The sequence below is a fragment of the Corapipo altera genome, unplaced genomic scaffold, assembly GCF_003945725.1.
Source record: "Corapipo altera isolate COAL_440 unplaced genomic scaffold, ASM394572v1 71, whole genome shotgun sequence".
Taxonomy (NCBI): domain Eukaryota; kingdom Metazoa; phylum Chordata; class Aves; order Passeriformes; family Pipridae; genus Corapipo; species Corapipo altera.
In genome coordinates, this window is record NW_020884916.1 from 1 (window position 1) to 22,360 (window position 22,360).

Sequence of the window (22,360 nt, forward strand, 5' to 3'; positions counted from 1 at the left end):
CCTGTCCGCACAGCGGGAAGCGGCGCGGCGAGACGGTGCTGCGGGCGTGGGGCGGGGGTCCGGGTCGCGGCGGAGGTCAGGCAACAGGATAGACGCCTCTCTGAGGCAAGGGGGCCTCTCGCCGCCATCTTGAGTGTGGTCTCGGCTAAGCTGCGGTCCTGGCAGCGCCATCTTGAGTGTGGCCTTGGTGAACTTCCGGTCTGGGGCCGCCATCTTTAGTGTGGCCTCGGCTAAGTTCCGGTCCTGGCGCCGCCATCTTGAGTGTGGGCTTGGCGAACTTCCGGGCTGCGGCCGCCATCTTTGTGTACGGCATTGGAGGACTTCCGGTCCCGGTGCCGCCATCTTTCTTTCGGGGTGGCCTCGCAGCACTTCCGGTCCGGGAGGGCGCCATCTTTGCTGGTGCGCCGCCGAAAACAGTCCGGTCGCTCTCTACTTCCGGTGACCGAGTTTACCCAAATTAGCGTCCCTCGCTAATTTCTGCGCTCTCACCCCAAAAATCTTCATGTTATTCCCCCACACACACACCCCGGGAGAGACGGGAGACCGCAAGTCCCGCCGGAACCGGCCCTTACCTTGAGCAGGGAGCGCTGCACCGGCACGAGAGCCATTGCGCATGCGTCCCCGGTCCCGTTCCTGGCCGCCCTCAGTTACCACGTGATCGTCGGCGTCTTACCAAAGACTGCGCATGCGCCGGCGCCGCCACCTTAGCTTCCATCCCCCCCCCCCCCCCGCCCGACCGCCCGGCTCCGCTTTCTTGCTGCGGCTCCCCCTCTACTTTTTCGGCTCCCTGGGGTTCCCCCACCCACATTTTGGGGTCCCTTTCTCACATTTTAGGGGTGATGACCCCGCCATTTACGGGTCGGAGGGACGGGGGGGTGGAGGAGAGGAAACGGGGTGCCCAAGAAGGGGGTTCTTTTTTTTTTTTTTTTTTCTCTTTTATTTCATTTTCATTTTATTTCCTTTTTAGCTCTTTTGCTTTTAATTTTTTTTATTTTCTTTTGTATTTTATATTTCCTTTTTTACTTCGTTTATTTTTTATTCTCTTTATTTTTCATTTTCTCTCCCAGTGCTCCCCAGTAACACCCAGTGCTCCCCAGTAACACCCAGTGCTCTCCAGTGCTCCCCAACAAGCCCCAGCGCTCCCCAACAACCCCCAGTGCTCCCCAAAAATTGACCCAAAACTGACCCCAAAAGCTGACCCAAATCACCCCAAAAAACGACCCAAAACTCTGCATTTATTTGGCCTCATTTCCTCTCAAAAACAACATCTCCAATTTAGTTGACTACTAAAGCCATCATTTTAAAATCATCTCAGGAATCAAAAGGGAGTGGAAAACACACAGAAATCATTCCTACACCCATCAAATCATTATTAATTGGAACCCGATTCCCTCCTCTCCTTGTTTTTCTTGGCTGGAAAACCGATGATCCCCACTGGCTATTTTTAGGCTGCTTTTCTTCCACAGCTCCTTTCTCCCGGCTGAAACCTCCTGGCATATTCAGGGCTTATCCGGAGGGAAGCCCCTGTGAAGTATTTCCTCTCGTGGCAATTCTGTGGGATGAAGAAGTAAAAAAAGCATGTCAAGTACTTAAGGATCGGATCCTAAAACAACTAAGAAACTTAAAAAAAAAAAAAAAAACCAAAACAGAGGAGGAAACAGGCCAATATTATGGCAAGTTGTGCCCTTCCTCCAGTGCTGACAAAATCATACACCGAGTAAGGCTCAAAGGGGGCTTGTCCCAGTCAAAGTGACTCACTACAAGATAAGCAGGGGGGAAAATATGACAAAAGCACAGACACCAAGACATTCTGGTGCCGGCGCGAGCCCGCGGCACTTCGCTCCGGGCTCTGGGGTTCTTTTGGGCTTGTTCTGGGTGAGAGTTTTGGGGCACTGCGCGCACCCTCCTCTGGTCACAGCCCCGCCCCAGTTCCCTGTACCCTACTGCACTTCCCGTACCCCTTGCTCAGCTCCGCGGGGATTTGTGCCTCCTCTGAAGGTGGCAAATGTCTGCAAAGCGAATCGGGAAGCCACTCCCAGACTTTCTTTTCCAGCCTTTTCTGCCCAGCACCGCAGTGGTCGAAAAGGAAACCAGAAAAACAGGGAAAAAAAACCCCAAACAAATCGCACCATGCCAACTCCCAGCTCCTCCCGCTAAGCCCAGGCAGACCCCGTCCGCCGCCAGGCCCCGAGAGCTGCAGCCCCCGGGCCCCGCCGCGACTTCCCCGCCCTCACCCGGCACCTCCCGCACGTCCCGCCCCGCAGCGCCGCTCCCGCTGCCGCCCTCGAACACAAGGAATAACCCACCCTGCCCCCAGCACCGGCCGGTCCCTCCCCGGCAGCCTCGGCAGCGCCGGGAGCGGCCGCAGCCCCCAAGGACGGGCGGGGCGCGCCGGGAGGGGCCGCGCGGGGCGGGGGCGGGTCCCGCGGCTGCGACCCCGCGGGGAAGGGACCCCCGGGCCAGCCCCGTCCGGCCCCGCCGCTGGCCCTGCTCGGCCACCGCCCCTCCCCTGGCCCACAGTTTCAACATTATTAAGCCAAGATTTAATGCAAAGCACTACAAGATCCCAACTGCGGGGGATTTCCATGGACTTGTTATTTTCTCGGGTTGCCAAAGTCAGGGAAATACGATCAGCATTCCCTAAACACCATCACTTCCATACCCACCTGCGCTCGGGGGCCGATGGGCAGCAGCCTGCCCCGCACGGGTCGCAGGGATGGTGTGAAGGCCGTCGTTCCGCTTCAGTGGAGCACCTGCGCGTGCGCGCCCTTCTTTGCAGTACCGCTTTCAGTCACCAGGTGTCACCCGCGAGTCACCGCGCACACGCACTACCCGAGCTCACCGCCAGGCGGCAGCAGCGGCTCCCGCCCCAGCGGGGGGGGCAGCGAGAGGGGACCGGAAAAACCTCCCGACACACAGAGCCCTTTCTATTGCCACCAAAGCGGTCACATTTTCTCACATTTTTGAGCCCTCTGTGGTTTAATTTAGATATACAAAACTTATATTTGTATTTTCAAGCCCTATATGTCTATATTTAGAATTTCTTATATTCTAGGATCCTGTATATAATACAATATATACAGGGCTTTATTTTGAAATCAATTTATATGTAAATTAAAATTATTTTTCAATATATAGCACAAGAGCAACAAGGCTGGTGAAGGGACTTAAACACAAGTCCTACAAGGAGGGGCTGAGGGATCTGGGGTTGTTTAGCCTGGAAAAGAGGAGGCTCAGGGGAGACCTCATCGCCCTCTACAACTCCCTGACAGGAGGTTGTAGCCAGGTGGGGGTTGGTCTCTTCTCCCAGGCACCTATCAGTAAGACAAGAGGGCATGGTCTTAAGCTCTGCCAGGGGAGGTTTAGGTTAGATATAGGAAGAAATTCTTTACAGAGAGGGTAATCTGGCATTGGAATTGGCTGCCCAGGAAAGTGGTAGATTCTTCATCCCCGGAGGTTTTTAAGATGAGACTGAATGTGGCACTTAGTGCCATGGTCTAGTAACTGCAGTGGTGTTGGATCAAGGGTTGGACTTGATGATCTCAGAGGTCTTTTCCAACTTTGCTGGTTCTATGATTCTATGAAAAAGAGAAATGTTACAGTTTTTAATACAATTAACACACACCCACCTCCCAGAAATTTTCAGGCCTTTTGGTGCTGTAATCTGCCTTTTTTGGGAGGACCCCTGCATGACCCTCCTCATCCCCCACTCACCTGCTCCTCCACCGCATCCTCGCTCTCCCAGAGGCATTGGGATGCCTCTAATGACCTCATCACCCCCCCAGACTGCCCCACATCCCCCTTTTTACTCACCCCCAAAGGTGGAAAAGAAGAGAGGGAGGGTGGGTACAAGATCGGGGTCACAAGACAGAGGGAGAAGAGGGGACAAGAAGAGGAGAGGAGAAAAGGGGTGGAAAAAAGAGGGGAGAGGGGAGAAGGTGTGGAAAGTGTGGAGAGCACAAGGGAGGGAACAGGGAAGGGATAAGAGTAGAAGGGGAGAGAAACCAGGGAAAGGGCAGACAAATGGCCGGAAAGGGAAGGGGGGGAAAGGGGAGAGAAGAGGGAAGGGAGGGGGAGAATAGAGAGGGAAAAAAGGTGAGTCAAGAGATGAGAGCAGGGCATGCAAGGGGCAAAGGGGACTCGCGAGGGGGGACCCTCGCAGGGGTATATACCGTTTGCCATCATTTGAGTGGGAGACTTTAGAGGAGACAGGGACAGATTGGAGGGCAACTCACAGCACTCTGCCAGGTATGAAGTCAGACTCAGGGCCAGGTTTTGATTTCCATATGGTTTAATAAGTTAACAGATTCAGCCATTACACAGCAATAGACTTCTTCAAGATTTACAAAGGTGCAAGAACTTCATTTAGTCATAAGTAGTTTTATTCTCCTCTCTTAAATAGCTACACAGTTCCAATTCTTTTCCCCCAAACAATCTGGGGTTAAAATAATCCACCAGAGAGAAGGCATCAAAGTACAAAAGAGAACACACAAGGAGGGGTGCTAATTCAAATTCCGTGTGGGTATTTGGTCCAGTACCTTACAAGCAAGGAAAGGTGGTGTGGAGTAGTCATGCCTGTAAGAAGGAGCTGCAATATCACAAGTACACAAAGACCTTTGCCAGAAGTTTGAACACCACCAGGATTGTTACTCTACCATGAGACTCACCATGACCTTGCAGTGGGGGAGGTCGGATGGAGAGAACAATGCAAAAGACCAAAACAACACAAACAGCAGCCTCCCAACATTCAAGAGTCTCCCCAGCTACCCAGAAATTACCTCTCTGTAGGTTTAGCAAACAATGAGCCAAGAGAAGCCATTGCAGAAAGGAAATTGCACTGCCAGAGACAAAAAAAAATAACAAAAACATTTTTAAGATTAAACTTTGCCATGTGCCCAGTTCTAGTCTAGAAACAGTACATGCCCATGTTGTTCTCTCATGGTTTGGAGAAGTTCTCATTATGTTCCCCTCCACTGAACCGGTTCTCCACCTGAGTAGTCTTCCCTCGCTCTTCCCCACTTCAGCCAATCTACCTAAAAACCCATCCTCAAACAACACAAGGGTGCTTGCAGGAGCAGGAATTGGACTCGCTCAGGTCTGTGCAAGAAATGGATACAAATGGCACAGAAGGCTCTCCCGACCCACCACTTGGTGCTGTCATCCCCAGCCCCTTCGCAGCATTCCCAGTACAGGTGTTTGCAGAGTGTGCTCTAATTACAACCATGTGCAAACACACAGTCCCTCTGGCCTCAGACATCCATCGTGCCAAAGCCTACAGCACCCTCAGAACACTGAGGTTGTGTAGTTCCCTTCATTTCTTCCTGTGCCCGACTCAAACATAGCCCTAATGGGCTAACACCGAGGGCTTTTTTTTGACGAGGAGGCTCTTAAAAAGCCTTACCAAAGCATAGGGAGAGGGTGTATCCAGAGAGAAATACACTTACAAGCATACTTGCAGCTAGAGCAAATCTGTTTTCTTCAGAGCAGTAAAACTACACAACATAAGTAAGTTCTAGTAATTCTGTTCAGCCAAAATTAAAACAAACAAACAAACAAACAAACAAAAAACCAAACCCTCAACAAAATAAAACCAAAACAAACAAAAAAACCAAAACCAACCAAACAACAACCAACCAAACAACAAACCCCTCACAAACAAAAAGAAACTTTGGCTTCATTTACCAGTCACTGTTCATGCTTGTGTATCTGACAGTGAAGCACAGCATTTGGAATGCAGGCCCCCATCAGCAGGTTGAACTCCTTCAGAACTCTCCATGCATTCATGCCACCGCTCTGCTCCTCTTCTTCCATCACATATTTGGTCAAGGACCAATTTCACAAGGTGCAAATATTGAGCCTACCCTGAGACAACAATCTGCCAACTGCAGATTATTCAAGCTTATAAAGTTCGACAGCAGCCTCGCCACTCCCTGGGGCTGCTCTGTGGTCCCAGCATTATGAAATGCCACAGACCCTGCAGCAGCACCAAGGTGAGGGCATGGGTATCTGGAAGAAGTTAAATAGGGAAATCAGATTTCAAATACCACTTCTTCTGTCCTAAAGCCAGAAGCACTGGCAGGGATTAAACACAAAAGAGGTTTCTTTAAGCAGCCATTCTACAGGGGAAAATTTCCAGGGACTATGTCTTTACAGTTTCTGGAGGCCAAAACCCCGTGTGACCTTCCCTTTCCTTCTGAGAAGACTAGGATAGAGGAATTGTTTCTCACACCAATAACCACACCTGCCCCATGAGGCGGACTTGTTACTGCTCACACCTTTGGGAAGCTCACATAGTTGGGACTAACAAAATCAGCACCTACTGCTTGGGGGATCAAAACGTTTCTGCAAAGGAGAAAGGAAGCCATATACAGATATGACAAGGAAGGATCAACGTGTTAATCAGGAGCATATCAGAACTAAAAAACTTCCAATACACACAGATGAGCCCTTTCTCCCTCATTCCTCTATAGCTCAAACAGAAGTTTAGCCAAACACCTTGAAAACCAATCTGCACTTACTAGGAGCATTTAAAAGAATATAAAAGGTTACAATGTATCAGTATGACTTTGATAAGAAACAAAATGGCAGAAAATACACCTCCACTAGAAAACACAAGCAGATGCAGGACTGAAATGTTTGGGGATGTGCTCTGTCAGCACTTGAAAATACCCCTTTCTTTTGCAAGTTGTCTAACCACATACAAATTTACAGTGCACTTTGCTGCCTGTGATAAAAAAATTGCTAAAAATTCAAGGGAAGATGTGCCCCTACCATCATGCTTCCCATCTGCCATTCATTCTGCTGACCACAGTGCAGGAATCTTTGCCACATCAAAGCTCAAAATCAAAACCAATACCTCCACTGTGAACAGAAGGCATAGCCTGGAGCCAACCAGGAACAAATACAGGAAAGCCCACAGACACATGGCAGGAAAGGTCCCCAAGGTCAGTGAGGAACTTGAGTTTCAGTTTTACTCCCTTTCCTATCACTTCTTCCTCTGAGTCAGACCAAAACATGCTGGTCAAGACTCTGGGTACATGTTTGTCAGACATAAATCTCACTTTTTCTGCCTCCAGTCCACAGCAACAAAGACAACACTGGTCAGTCCTCATAGCCCTCCTGGTGTACATGAGCCCCAGATCCCCCATTCAGAAGCCCAATCATCCTCCGTGTTCACTTCCAGCTGCTCCTCACCACAACAGCTTGAGCTGCTCTTGAAGTTTAAAGAACAGAGGACTATTAAATGAGACTTGTGGCAAGTCCTGTGATTAACCCACAACTGATGAGCTGCTGGCTCTCCTGCAAGTTCCCTTCCACTCAAACCAGTGTTTCCACTGCAAGGCTTCCCAGTCATCCCACTAGAGAAGCACTGCTGTCTGGGTTCAGCCAGTACTCTCACCTGACATGGTATTAAAAAGAATAAATAAAAACCAAAAATCAAGCATCAAATACTTTCACAGCTACAACTCATAGAGGGGAAGGTGCAAGAGAGAATGCCAAACTGGAACCAAATCCCAGGACTCTGGGAGAAAGGGCGTGCTGGGGAAGGACAGCACCATGTGTGACACCACCAACCCAGGAAAGGAAGGCCACGTCCAGCTGGTGGCTGGATCCATACATGAGGAGCCACAGATTGCCAGGTTGCACCAGCACCAGAGCATGAACTGGTCACTTGCTTCGAGGAAAATGATCTTCAGAGAGAAACAGAGACTTCTCCAATACCCATAGTGCAAGGAACTGCAAACAAAGCCACAGTACCACATGGACAAGGAAAGAAACAACAGATAGAAGACATGGCAGAGCTTGAGGATGACAAAGACTCCGGCACCAAACCAAATGAAGAGGTTCCTGGTCAGCCAGCTGGACCAATCTTATTTTTCACACATGCCCAATCACATGGGGAATCAGCAGGAAAAACAAGGAGTCCCTCCTGCTGGTACACACTGGCACTTTCAATTCAAGCCCCAGGTGACTATGGCCTTCCCTACCTGCACAAACACCCAAGAGACACCCTGAGGCTCCCACCTGTAAATCCTTTCACAGCACAATATCCAGAGACGTTCCAGTCTTTGGAAATGGCACACGGCAGCAGTATGAGTAAGGATTTGTCCTTCCAAAGAACACATTTTATGCACGCCATCAAGAGAACTACTTTTTCAGTTGGTAGCATCCTGCACCGGGCAGGGGGATAGTCATTACTTCAGGAGGTACCGAGACAGGGGAGCAAAGCTGGCAAATCCAGCCAGGCCTAGGCAACGGACCTTCTGTGAGTTGTTTCCTCCCCTCTGTTCCACTTCCTTAACCTTACAACCCACAGGAGAACAGGAGCTTCCACTCAAACTAGGCATGCTGGCAGGGGCGTGGGTGTATCTCCAAAGAGCATTGTTACGCTCTTCAAAGGGAGCCTCTGGGGACATTATATTCACAATGTGCACGGGTCAGGAGACCAGTCAACCATTCATCTAGAAGGGCGGTCTCCTCCCACGCAAGAAGTCGATTTTCCCCTGCATGCCCCTCCCTCTGCAAATACCACTGCAGAAATGCCCCCTCTGTTTGAAAGCAGTGGATTGGGTTTGCTAGAAGAAAGGAAATACCAAACGCAATCAAGAAAGGTTCCTTCTATTACAGGAAACCCTTTCATCAGTGAAAACATGTAAAGTCTTGTCTCTTTCTACCACGTGCCTTCAGGCTCCCCATCAGACTGCCCTTTCACCACGTTTCTTGTCATATTCCTTGCCATCCATTCCCAGCATGGTGCCAGTCCTTGGCACGAGAACCACGGGAGTGCACGAGGCCGGGCCCTCCACAGATCCAGAAGACAGGCTGGCACCCCTTTGGCAACGTCCCCAACCACCCCCGAGGGTAAGGGATCTGCTTATAGGACAGCTGGTGCGTATAGGCAGCACGGTCCCTTGGCTGTTCAAGAACGTGGAAGGAGGGCTGCATCACAGGGTGAATGCACAGGGTGGCAGAACTGACAGCACTGACCAGGCATTCTTGCAAGGCCCCAGGCTTCTACAAGAACTTGTGCAGTGGTTAAAACTTTCTTCTTCTTAGAGACTCCTTCCTTCACCAGCATAGCACAGAAAGCAGGGGTCTCTCAGTGCTGTCCGAACCAGGGACTGTTCCAAGGATAGTTCCCAGGTGGAGAACCACAGCTTGTTCTGCTGCCAGCGCACAGCCCAGGAATGCATGGCCCTGAGCACACCTCAGGTTACAGCCTCTGCACCAAGGACAAGCAATAAGAGCGTTTAGATCATCAGTGACCGCATCATTCTCTCTTGTTAAAAGAGCTGAGCGAGGCTACATCCCACACTTCTCAGCCATGTAGCTCACCCAGTAGTTTCTTGATCTGTAACACTGAAGGCTGCCACTTGAGAGACCTGCCTCCCATTTCCAAGAGGCAGCTCATGAAGCCAGATGGCTACACAGGTGGAGTCACGTCTGCAGCTCCTGGGACCCCCAGGGGGATTAGCATGACACCTGGATTTTCTGGGAGAGCACAGTGGGGTAAAACAATCAGAGAAGGCTAAGCCAAGGCAGACGAGCAGCCTAAGTCCCAGGTTTGCCACCTCCACTCCCCAGATGGTGTAAAGCACTGGGGTGTCTTCCCTCAGCCAAGGTTGGAAAGAACTGGACTGCAGGTCACAGATACCACGGAGTGGGAAGACAAGAGACTATAAAACGATCTCTGAGAAATCTTTCCAATAGGCTTCTCCCTCCTTCAGTTCTCACCAGCTGATGTGCTGTCACTACCTTTGGGTTTGGATTTAGACTTGAAGGAGAAGCGCTTGATGAGGCGATGAGAGAAACTACCAGCTTTCTTCCTGGCGACAGAGTTGGCAGTGACATTAGACAAGTCATCGTGTGACTGGCTCAGGCCCGCTTCCTTCTGCTTGCTCCTTCTCCGGAAGATGAGCTTGGTACCACTCCGAAGAAAGCTAACTGCAGAGACAGAAAGGAAGAAGACAGGAACCATGAGAATGTCCTGCCCGGGCAAGTTTCAGGCTCAGTAACACACCTGGCCATTCTCAGATTTGCAGCAAAGACCTCTCCACCTCAGGTGGCAGAAGTCACAGCAGTCTGCAAATCCCAGCTCCCAAATGCAAGGCAAAGTCTCTGTTCATGACAGACTGCAATGCCAATAAACTGATTCACTAAGCATTCCAAACCATGTCCCCTCTGCATAAACTTCCTTTTACACAACATGCTTCCCTCACTGGAAGTATGAAGAATTGTAATAGAAAGCCAAGATTCATATGAATGGAAAATGGGCGAGAACACCTGAATGTGAAGACCCTGGGAAGAACACACAGGGGGAAAAGGCCTCAGACTAACCTGTCTCAAGGGCACACAGATTAACTGGTCATCAAGCCCCTGGAACAATTGCCCGTGGTTTCACATGCCCAATCTGGAGGCAAATAATGCCAATGGCTCCCTATGACTCACACAGGCACAAGAGGATGGAGACACCAATTGCCATCAGTCTCAAATGGATCAGAAAGGCATATTCAAAATCTGCACGCCATACAGCACTACAACAGTATTTCTTGCAAGAGGGGGTTTTCCCTCTCTTCCCCACCCACCAGGTCTCTCAAGAATCTGGGTCATGCACCTTACTACCCACTGACATGAAAACAGGGGGCCTCCACAGTTCAAACCATACCTGGTTGTAACAGGGTACAACCCCCAAAATGCTTGTCCTACTCTCATATTCTGAGCAATCAAGATTGTGATTTGCATTTGTCTACATAAGTCGGTAGCTAACTGAAAATGTTGTGGCTACGAGCAGACAAATCCAAGGTGTGCCATCCACCCAACTGCCACAAGCGAGTAAAGTCCAGAACAGCAGCTAGGCTGGGGCAGGCCTGCTCCATCACTTAAAAGCAGAGAATTTGTGTGGACATCCTACAGTGTAACAGGCCAGAGGCAGTAGCTGCTTCAATACTAGCAGAGAAAGAAGGAGGGTATAAAGGCCGGTACAATCCACATTGTTGGGCAGCCTCCATTTCCACACCAGAGGTGGCCAAATTCAGAGGAGGAATCATTATTTACAGACGTGCACCTGATCTGCAGATGTAGAGGCCACAGAAAGAAAATGGTTCTCTGACATACACAAGCTGCACAGGGTTCCCATTTAAGAGAGCGCAGAAATTGAAAAGGCTACTGGAATTGTATACCTACAAATAGAGGGATTTGGAACCACTCCAGTGGAAAGCACAGGAGAGAGACAGGCTCTTCCAGGCTCCAGTAAAAAGCTGCTCTTCGTCATGCCAAAAGCTGGCTGCAGACCCCCCACTCGGATGTCACTTTGTCCTTACGTACAACAGGCCAATGCTAGCTACCATCTAACAGTTCATCTTACCTTTGTGATCTTTCAAGCTCCTGGTCTCAAGGGCTCCCGTGGAGCCAGTTTCAGACTCAACATCTTCCACTGATGGTCTTTCAGAGATGTCTGAACGTGTTGTCTCATCCAGCTCCTGACTGGCCCTTTGTCTGAGCAGGGACGCTTCCAGCGGCTGTGACGATTCAGTAGAATCGTGCATCTGGTCAGCTGTGCTCTCTGCCGCAGAGTCCCCAAACGCTGTGGGCTCCAGGGATGCAGCATAACCCAAAGAAAGTGCCATTTCATCTTGAGCAATAGGTACCTGAAGGGCGGGCAGACAGACATGGAGACGGGACCAAAAGAATTGCAACCATCTCCCTTCTTCCATCTACACCTACATACGGATGCTCTGGTTCTGATCATCAGACAGCACTGATGTACAATCATCATTTTTTTGCTGAAACATACTGCAACATTGCCGATTACAGAGCATTCTGCAGCACCTCCCTCACTCCCACAGTCAAGTTCAAGGAGAACTCCTTATTATTCTCCATGAGGGTCAAAACCAGCTATGGCAGTAGGCTCCCTTTCTGCAGATGCCCTTAATGAACTCCCACTGGCAGCTGCCCTGTAGCCTGGCAAGGTACCTTTTAATGCTCACTGGGAAGCAGCAAAAGGCTTCTGCTGAGCCAGTCATCTGTGTTGGAACCTTCCCAAACTGGTCCCTACAGGACAGGGTAGTTTCAAGCATGCATTCCGAGAAACAACTTCCCAGACTGGAAATGCAACTCTGATCTACCAGAGACCTTGGAAACTCCTGAGATGATCAGTGTGCTACGTTTTGTTGGTGTCTTCTTGGTGGTCTTGTTATTTGTCTCAGTTAGCTGCCTGATCGCCGTCTCAGCCACTGGATCCAAACCATTGGGCATATGGCCATCCCCTGAACACAAGAAAAATACCAGTGCTTGGAGTAGCAAACCTTCAGCACAGGCAAAAGGTCGCTTGCTGACTGCGATACTTGTAATAAGCAACTTACATGTACACGAAGGTAGAGAACAGAATTTATTACAGACCTGTCCAAATAACCCAAAGGAAAGAAGCTCTGCATAGCTAGCTCTTGGCTTTTTTAGGCACTTCCCAGCAGGCATATCATTAAAATATCCCCCCCACTCAATAAAAGCTTCCAAGTATTCCCAAGAGTTTGGGCAGCCCTGGCTGCAAACTGTCCAAATTGTTGCAGTGCTCTGTTTCAGAGACAATCAGAGCCCGGAGTGCAGGGTGACCAAAGTTTTTTGGGTCCAGATAGCCTGGAAAGTTCTTATCAAGCAAGGAAACACTCAGACTCACTGACTGGATAGCCAAAGCAGAATGTCTTATACCTGCCTCCACCTCACCACCGGTCCTCTGGCCCTGCCTTCACTCAGGCACCTGGACATCCTCCGCCATAGCAAATGTAAACAAGCTCAGTGAACCACACTCAGACTACCACTTTCCAAGAAACGCGAAAGAAAACAGTTACTCCACTAAGAGCCTCAAATTTCCAAGCACTTACGGCTACTGCTGGGCAAGGGGCCATGAGGACAGCCAGTCTCCAAAAGCACTGTTGTCTTCTTTTCAGTCACTTCCACCTTAGAAGGCGACCTCGATGGTGAATCTTCATGGTAAAAGAGACACAGATACCAGTAAGTGCAGATGAAGCTTAGGCAACTATGCTATTGTACTGCGGTCCCTACACACAATCCCAAAAAGCCTCCATCGAGTGTGCAGAGATCCTGCAAGGCTGGCTCTGTAAGGCTTTGCGGCAACGAAGCAGTAAGAAGACTATTGAGAAAACCATAGAATCATGGAATGGTTTGAGTTGGAAGGGACCTTAAGGATCATCTCATTCCAACCCCCCTTCCACTAGACCAGGCTGCTGAGAGTCCCATCCAGCCCGGCCTTGAGCACTCCCAGGGATGGGGCAGCTACAGCTTCTCTGGGCAACCTGTGCCAGTGTCTCACCACCCTGACAGGGAAGGATTTCTTCCTAATAGCTAATATAAATCTACCCTCCTTCAGCTTTAATCCATCCCTCCTTGTTTTATCACTGTAAAAAGTCCCTCTTCAGCCCCCTTTAGGTACTGGAAGGCTGCTTGCTATAATGTCTCCCCAGAGCCTTCTCTTCTCCAGATTGAACAGCCCCAGCCTCTCAGCCTGTCTTCATAGGGGAGCTGTTCCAGGCCTGTGACCAACTTAGTGGCCCTCCTCTGGACTCACTCCATCAAGTCCACATCTTTCATATGGTAGGGGGCCCAGAGCTGGACATAATACTCCAGGTGGAGTCTTACAAGAGCAGAGTAGAAGGGGAGAATCACCTCCCTTGACCTGCTGGCCATGCTTCTTTTGATGTGGCCCAGGATACGGTTGGCTTTCTGGGCCACAATCCTGTGAAGCAGCTGCTCGCAGGACCTCATTCGTGCCATTTCCCAACCACATCTCATGGAATATCCAGCACCACATGCATCAGGATGCCAGCCTGCAAGCAGCAACTACCCCTAGTAAGTAAGGTCAAGACCTTTTCGGCTCCACATTCACTACACACAGCATAACTTCTTTAGCAGTGAAGGAAACAGAGGAAGAGTGGCTAAACACTTAGCCCAACATCACACAGAGGTTATGTGACAGCATATGCATTAGATCTCCCACCACCAAAGGATGTGAGAGAGGCTCATCCCTCCCTCACCTCCCCGCAAACACAGGGCTGCATCAATTCCCTCCCCCAGGGCTATACTCAGGTTTCCAGCCAGGCACAAGACACTCAGGGAACAGCAAGGATGCCCGTGTTCTGACCCACAAGCCGAAAGCAATGCGTAAGGAGTCAACCTGCAATAACCACATGTGATGGCAAAACAGTTTTGCTACTACCTGCATGAGCTGCTTCAGGAGTATCGTGGCTAAGACTGTGCTGCCATAGCAGCCACCTGCACAATATACCCGCTGCAGGGCAGCCTCACCCAGTTTGCAGTCTGCCTTGGGCCGGGACTGAATCGTGGTGACAGTAGTCACGATGGTGCCATCGGGCATGATGGTCCGGTCCATCTCCACCTTCTTAGTGGGGGTGATGCTGGTTCTCAGAGATGTGGTGTGCTGAGCATTCAAAGATGCAGGAGACTCCTGGAATAGCAGCTATAAAGAGTAAAGCACTGCTCAGAGAGGGTCTGTTCCTCCCAGATGGAAAGGCAGGTATATTTGGGCAGCAAAAGCTAGGGCTCTGGGTACTGAGGAGCCATCCCCACTACAGTGTCAATTCAAGAGGGAAGCTCAGGAACCGAGGCTCAGGCAACACCCCTCCTTGACATAAGGGTTTGCCAGCCCCCAACTCGAGCTCAGCCCCAATCATGCTTGTCTCCAGCTAGAGGTTCACATCATGAACACTTTCAGAGCATACATTAGTGCAGAGCTTGTGGAGTTGTGAGCTCACCTCCAATGTAATGGTAGCTTCAGCCGTCAGTGACTGCCCAGGTCCTGGGGCCAGTGAGCAGACATGTCTTCCAGATGGTTGTTTGCCCAAAGAATCAATCAAAAGTGTGGCATGTGCCAGCAGCACATCTGCAAGAAGGAACAGGAAAATGAAACACATCAAATGACCTTAGCACCTCAGATATCTCCCAGTCATCTCCCTGCTCTTGGAAAGCAGCCCCACGGGCCAACAAAGCAGATCCCCACAATATTGCCAGCTCCCAGGTTCAAGAGGGAGAAAGGGCAGGCAGCACTCCTCCGCTCCTCTTTAACAATCCACTCCCTTAAAACGGTGGCCATTGTGTGGCCTCCATCAAAAATAGGTGCTACAGTTAGTCCCTGACTGAATACAAATGAACAGAGTTAAGAGCCTTCTGCGAAGTTCTTCCAATACATGGGGGCATGCCTCTACTGCTTCAGAGCACAGATGGGCAGGCCACAGAGGAATCTCCTAGTTCAAGTCAGACTCAGACCATTTTGGTAAGGAAAACTGAGTTACTTCATGCAGACAGAGGCTCACATAAAGCTGGATATGAAAAATCCTTTGCAGAGTTCATCACGCATCATATCGACATAGAACTACCACAAGCTTAAAGCACACTAAGTCCCTTAGGCGTTTTTGTCTCCCTATCTTACAACCCATCTTATGGTTGCCCATACTCACTTCCCATTCCGTCGCTATTCCCCAGCACCTGTAGCTTCAGCTCTTTGCTTTTAGGCCCCAACTCCCTGTTGCAACACAAAAAGATGGGCTGCTGTTAGGCACTGTTTGCAAAGTGACCACAGAGCAAACAACTCCATTCTGTATCTTCTCTCCCTCAAATCTCACACACCTCGTCACCTTCTCCAAAGCTCCAGTATGCATGCACCGCTTTGGAGGACATGTCTAGGGCAGAAACTACACAGAATAGAACTCTGGTTTGTGTCCCCTGCAGGGCTGTGTAGGCTGCCAGAGGAAGCTGAGAGGGCAATCTGTCTGGAATGCTGAGAGATACATTACAGCCCTCCTGTGCCTGCTGCTCCCACAATCCCACATCCCACCCAGTTAAAACACAGAGTGTCCAGAGTATGGGAAATATGCACATGCACGCTGGGGCCACCTGCTGGAAGCAGCAGCACCAGCACAGGAGCAGCACAAACAGACACTGCCTTGTGGTGCCAGCCTCCACCTCTGCACCAACCACAACTGTTACTGCAGTGTGGGAATGACACCCAGAGAGTGTGCCAGTTCGGAAGAAGGGCAGACACTTACAGAAAGAGCTCCTCATTCCACTCCATCTCTCCTGCAGCACTGGCACTGCCAGCTGTCATCGGCCTCGTCCACTTCTGCTGCGGGGGGCTGTCTAGCTCTGCTACACAGCATATCTCCCCAACTCCTGCAACAGAGGGACAGAGGGCATGCATGCACTCATCAGCATGAGGCAATGGTTCAGCAGACACACGCCCCTCTTTTCCATTCAAACCCACCCAAAACATCCACTCACTCCAATCTCACCACCTGCGCACCTGCCCCTGTGGATCAGCAATGTTTTCACGCTTACCTCCCTTCCCCTGGAAGCCCAAGTTCAGCACTCGAAGATTCCGGAGCAACAGCTTAGAACCCAGAGGGGCTGCTGCTACTCCGGACGGGGACTCTCGAATCAACTTATTGCTGGGTACCTGAGGAATGACGAGAGCGAGACCGATGCCTTTATCGTTCACTCGCCAGCAGACAGCAGCAAGACGCATGACGTTGGTCCTCATATCTACTAAGTAGCTCCTCACACCAACACGAGAACACCCACAGAGCCATCCAGAAATGCTGCAGCTATCAAGCTCCAGTGGGCCCTCGTGTTATGTCAGATGGGACGTTTAAGGCAGACAGAAAAGGAGACAGGCAAGAACAAGCTTGCTGGCTGCCAGATGGTCAACTGACAACGACAAACCATGGACCATTCCATGTCTGCAAAGGCTGCCCTGGACAGAGCCTTGGTGTTCATGGCAAGGGAGACTGCCAAAACTGAGACGTGTCTCAGGCAGTCTGGCTCCAAAACAACACGACCGACAATCAGCACTCAAGAAACAAGGCACAAACAGAGTTGCCCTTCGAAGCAGTTTCTAATTATCCCTACGCCCCAAGTTGCAGAACCCCAACTCCTATGACAGTGCAGGTTAGGATTCAGCTGTCACCCAGAAGTGAGACTCAACCCTTGGATTCCTGCCTGAGCCTCAGCCCTCAGAAGTGTCCTGGGGCCTGAGTTGGAGGCACAAGGATGACGGGAGGAGAGTGCCTTACCGCACTGGCTCCAGCGGTGCAAGCCATCAGGTTCACTGTCATGGCTGGCTGCGTGCTGACAATGGTATCCTCGATCAGATCCCTTATCGTGGACAGATCCGCTCTCCCTTCATCCTTCTCTCCACAAATCAAGAGGAAATGCAGGAAAGTCATAAAAAACCAACACATTTTCTCCTTTTACAACTACAGATGCCTCCCAAGCCTCTAAGGTATAACACAGTCTTTCTCCCAGTAATAACCTCCCAGATACTCTTTCTGTATCCCATACTCACTCTCCCCAGTGAGCTTCCGTGTAGCAGCTGCACACAAGTGGAAGCTTTCTAAATGAGACAAACTAGGCCTCTACATCTGTAGTCTACCCATTGTAAATTTTTGCAATACAGCTTTTATAGTTTGTCACATCCTCACTACCTCACAAGATGGTACTACTGCACTATTGGGAAAACTGACACATTCCTACACCTACTTGGGATAAAGTAACAAAGATGTCAATAAAACAAACAAATCAACCAACCTATTTGAATCACAGAAGCGCAAGCACACCCACATTCAGCCCATTAAACCTCTAACACTCGTGGGTTCCCCACATTAATCTCTCAAGAAAACCCCGAACAAACAAAACAACAAGCAAATACCACCTCACACACTCCTCACATACAAAAAACATGCCAACCCAGCTCATCTTGCAGCCCTACATCTGACAACAGCAGGAGGAACCTACACAGACAGAAAGCCTTCAACAGTTATTGGTACCGCTTCAGGTCTCTTGAAGATGCGTTGTTTTGACACAGCTGAGCTAGTATCTATTCCAGGGTGAAAGAATCCTCTCCCTAAAGGGCCACAGCAGCAAGTTGCCAACCTTCCCCCTCCACAGCAGCCTTTCTCCCAGCTCAACACTGTTTCTACTGCATCAAGGTCAGCCTCCCACCATGCACCACTCACCTCAGGAAGCTGAAGTCTTGGAAGAACCAAAAGGTCCAAGTCTGGTCTGTCCTTGAATGTCCATGACACCAGGAGACCCTCATTCTCTATCTCCTCCAAGTGGATCTCCACCTGGCTCAGAACAAATACCCATAGTCAGGAACAGTTTCTGTTTACATTACGTGCTTTTTGCCCCACTTCAAATTCAGTGATTGAAAGGCAATCGCACCAATGCAACAGTAAGAGACAGAACATAAGAACAAAAGTGCTCCCAGGCCTATAGGATAAAGCAGCTGCAGAAGCCTCATTGTTCCATAGCAAGATCTGGCTTCCTCACTACTGGTAAGTAACCAGTAAGAGATGCATAGAATAAGAAAGGCACAATTTTTGGGAATACAGTACTTGAAGTATTCCAACAGTCAGGTATATGATAATCTAACCAGCACTTCCTAAAGCAGCAGCAAGACATCAATTAGAGTACCACGTGCAATTCTGTACAAGAATAATCAACCCAACACTTCAGCAGGTGCAGACAAGGAATCCTAGAAAATGCTAGTGAGTAGGGGAGCAATTGGATGAGATGTGAGACAGGGGACTTTCAAAGATGAAAAGCAACTTCAGTTGCTGCACACAACTAGACTGGCAGCAGGCACACTAAATACTGAGGAGAGAGAGGAGCTATTTAAATGACCGCAGAACACAGGCTCAAAATAGAACTGGGATGACCTGGGATGTACATTCAAAATTATAATAAGGCTTCTGAGAGCAAAGGCGTTCCAGAACAACTTTCCAACTGCAATACCTGCAATAGCACGGGATTGGCTTCTGCCACCACCGAGTTACTTCTAATTTTGCCATGACTTTTTTATTATTATTTATTTATTTATTTTGCTATAGTGCAAATGAATGCACAGCCTCCACACAAGACACCATCCCCAGCGTCACATCCTTCATCACGATGGGAACAAAATCACATTCCAGAGAATCAAATCTGGCCAGAAAGTGACTGTGGAGTTACCATCCACTGTAATTTCACAAAGCTTCTGTTCTGGAAGAAGTGTCTCCAATATTCAACACACAGAAAAAGTTGTATCGTGCTCTTGTGAAGGTAATAGGGGAAACACTGACAACTAAGCTACTCCTCACAACAGATTTCTTTTTCACACCAACTACCAGGACAACACCATATTTGTACATAGGCACAGGATGTACCTTTATCTATCCATTATGTCGTGAGAGAAACTGAATTCTCTGGACTTCTTAAATACCCTCTTAAAAACACATTATAGAATGCTGCCATGCGTCAAAACTCTCTGGATTTTCTTACAGCTATGTTTCATAGCCAAAATCTGCAGAGCAAGACTCAGAAAACAGGACTGGGCATGCCAAAGGGGAACATTTGCCACTTCACCAAATGTTAGTGACAGCATGCTGCTTCTTCCAGCACAATGACATCTTTATTTGTGCTAAATCTGGTCCTCCTTCCTCGACCAGCGTGGGGCTGGATGAAAGAATAAGGTCAATGTCTAACTTCTTATAATTTTTACCTGAGCCTGCATTACAGCCAAAGTGACATGATAGGTGTCCACAGAAACAGCAACTGGGGACTGCTGAGTAACAGAGACAGGGAATTTCACAGCTTCAGCTGACAGATGGCAGCACAGCACCTAGGGAGAAGAGATGAGTTTCTATCCCAAAAAGAGCCAGTTGTGTTACTCTCCCCACGTTCTACAATGTGAACCTGCCACTTTAGACTCTGTACGTGAGGCAGTAAGGACAAATTGGTGACAGTAGCTCTCTTCTCTCCACTGTAGGAGAAGATGTTTGGGCTCAGCATTCATACACCCCGCCTCCACCAACACATCTCCCCTCATGGAGCTCTCCGAGAGCTCAGTGATGTACAGCCCCAGAGCCTCTGAACAGGAGACACGCCTTCAAACTCTACAACAGACCTTGCCCAAAACTTCCTCGGTCCCACCATCCCTGTCACAAAGGTCTCAGCAATCTCCATAGAACACATCATCGGTCAATGTACAATTCAGAACAGCAAAGACTTACCATGCCATGGTCCAACTGGCCCTTGCACGTCACACAATTTATATTTGTGGCTGGTGGTAACTGAGGACCCTCTTCAAATGTGATCTGCACTGAACCCTATGAAGAGAAAACTCTGTTAGCTCCCAATAGTCAGAGTAGCCCAGACAGTTTCAAAGAGGATGAATGATTCTGATGTGGGAACCCAGAGATGCTCCAGTCTGTTTTCAAAATCCAGTCAGCACAGAAAACCATCCCACAGTGCAATTCTACCCACCTCGGCTTGTCCATACAGCGAAAAGAAACAAAGTCTCCATTTAAGGCTCAAACTCACTAACGCTATGTTAATTTCAGACAGATAAGCCCAAATAAGAATGGAAAAATTGTTCCGGATAGTAGATCAAGTGTGCTAACCCTTCACCATTGCAGAAGCTTTGCTGTTTCTTCTCTCTCTTCCCCTCTGTGCTAATCCTGCTTCAAAGAAAGAAAAATACCAAACCACCACCACCAAAACAAAAAATCCCCAAACTAAATAAACAATTAACAACAACGAAATCCACACCCTCAGCATATGGTACATCAGCTCCTCTGCCCAATTTTTCCCTTTTTTCCACCCTCTCCTAGTTTATTAGATTACAATCTCCACTGTGAAGACATCCCTCTTCTTCATCTGAGGATTTCCCTCTATCCCCATATTATAGGACCGGTTCTGTAAGAAGAATCCCTCTCGAGAAACACAAGACCAAGATAAAGAGCTGAGAGCATCCCTGAACAAAACCTAGCCCTCAGAGATTCCCTCTGCTCACAAGGGACAAAAAGAGAGAGAGAACAGGCAATCTGGGCACTAGGACATGACCATTTGCTGAGCTGATTGCATTTTAGGGCCAGGATGATCGAAAGGGATGACAGAAATACAGTAGAATCTGAGTAAATCACCATGTGACAGAAAAGCACAGTTTATCAGATATGGACAACTGCTGACACTTCGATCATGGTATTGTGTTGAGGGACATGGAAGTAGAGGGTGCCTTTCCCGGTGGGGGGGGGAGGCACTTCACACTGAATCTAGCCCAGAATTTGTCACCTTGTCAAAAGGGGTGACAATTTTTCTGCCTTGCCGGAAAAAAAGTTTGCATCCTTATTCAAGGCTTTGACTGCTTTTTCTTCAAACATGTTAGCCTCATGCTAACCTCTTTTACCTCTTGATTTTCCTATACCACTTAAGAGAAATGCCCTCCCCTTCCCGTTCACACGACAGAAAAAAAAAGGAGACTACAACAGACTTCGGAGAGCTTTGGACCACAGCTGTTTGTGGGCATTAAGCCCCTGCCTTGCTTAAGCAATTATTTGCTATAAGCAATTATTTCCATGCGAAAATCAGCTAGGTATATTCTTCTTCATGAACGCCAAAACTACGCATCAGTATAAAAGCAATACTGGGAGAATAAAGGAAATAAATACCCGACAAATTTTTAAGAAATTGCTGTGGAAACCGGCTCCCCACAGGTGGCTCGGCTCCTGCCCCAACCCAGGATAAATGAGCGCGGTACCAGCACTCGCGGGAGCGACGCCCTGGCCCGCGCAGGCCGAGCCGAGCCACCCGCAAGGCTCCCAGTGCCCTCCGGACGAGGAAGTGCTGCCCCGGCACCAGCGAACAAAGGGCGGGCGGACTGGCAGCCCCACCTCAGCTCAGCTCCGCTCCCTTCGCCGCCGCCGCCCCCCGCACTCCCCCGGCCGGGCCCCGCCGTACCCCGTGCCGGCGCGCCTGGCTGTTGAGGGCTCGCACCCAGGCCCGCTGCCACTGCTCCCGCAAGGACCGAAGGGTGAGCAGCGCGGCGAGCAGCGCCCGGGCCCCGGCCTCCTCCGCCGCCGCCCCGCGCCGCCGCGGCGCCCGCAGGGCCGCGGACCGCCAGTACTGCAGCAGCCAGGCCGCCACTGTGAGCAGCGAGGCTGCGAAGAGCAGCACCAGCGCGGCCCAGCCCAAGTCCGGTCCCATGGCGCGGGGGGTCAGGGCATGGCGGGCGGGCGGCCCTGCGGGAGCGGAGGGGAGGCGGCGCCGCTCCACTCACGGCACCGGGCGCACGTGGCCCCGCCGCAGCCCCGCGCGCGCTCCCGCCGCCGCCGCCTCCTTTTTTCTTCCGGCGCGGCGGAGCGCGCGCGCCCCCCGCGGCCCGGAGGGACCGCTGGGCCTGTGCCGCCCGCTGCTCGCCCCGCGCCTCCACGGCCAGGGACCCTCCCGGCGGCTGCCGCCAGCCTTCTCTTCTGCGAGTCTGAAAGCCCAGCTCCCCCACCGGCTTTCCGAGCTC

At 50.1% G+C, this 22,360-nt stretch overlaps 1 protein-coding gene across 2 annotated transcripts; it reads right to left on the bottom strand.

The window, feature by feature from the left end:
- Nucleotides 1–4,273: 4,273 nt before the first annotated feature.
- On the bottom strand, nt 4,274–22,140 carry C2CD2L (C2CD2 like). 2 transcript variants are annotated; one of them, XM_027655553.1, is made up of 14 exons: nt 21,805–22,140; nt 20,079–20,174; nt 19,568–19,687; nt 18,042–18,152; nt 17,100–17,213; nt 16,366–16,483; nt 16,077–16,200; nt 15,489–15,553; nt 14,787–14,914; nt 14,320–14,491; nt 12,879–12,980; nt 12,133–12,266; nt 11,366–11,648; nt 4,274–9,945 (listed from the first exon to the last, which is right to left on the bottom strand). In XM_027655553.1, exons 1-14 carry the CDS (start codon nt 22,048–22,050, stop codon nt 9,725–9,727), a joined length of 2,034 nt encoding a protein of 677 aa, XP_027511354.1. In that variant the 5' UTR covers nt 22,051–22,140; the 3' UTR covers nt 4,274–9,724. The 2 variants fall into 2 exon arrangements, with proteins under 2 accessions (XP_027511354.1, XP_027511353.1); XM_027655552.1 differs by having other exon boundaries at nt 17,100–17,216.
- Between the last annotated feature and the right edge of the window lie 220 nt (nt 22,141–22,360).

Bases quoted from the DNA above. Each gene is read 5' to 3' on its own strand.
- C2CD2L (XM_027655552.1), bottom strand. From the start codon at position 22,050: ATGGGACCGGACTTGGGCTGGGCCGCGCTGGTGCTGCTCTTCGCAGCC. The intron at 19,688-20,078 runs GTAAGTCTTTGC...TCTTCTCCCTAG, and splicing joins GCCAGTTGGACCATGGCATG to GTGCTGTGCTGCCATCTGTC. The intron at 14,492-14,786 runs GTGAGCTCACAA...TACTCTTTATAG, and splicing joins AAGCTACCATTACATTGGAG to CTGCTATTCCAGGAGTCTCC.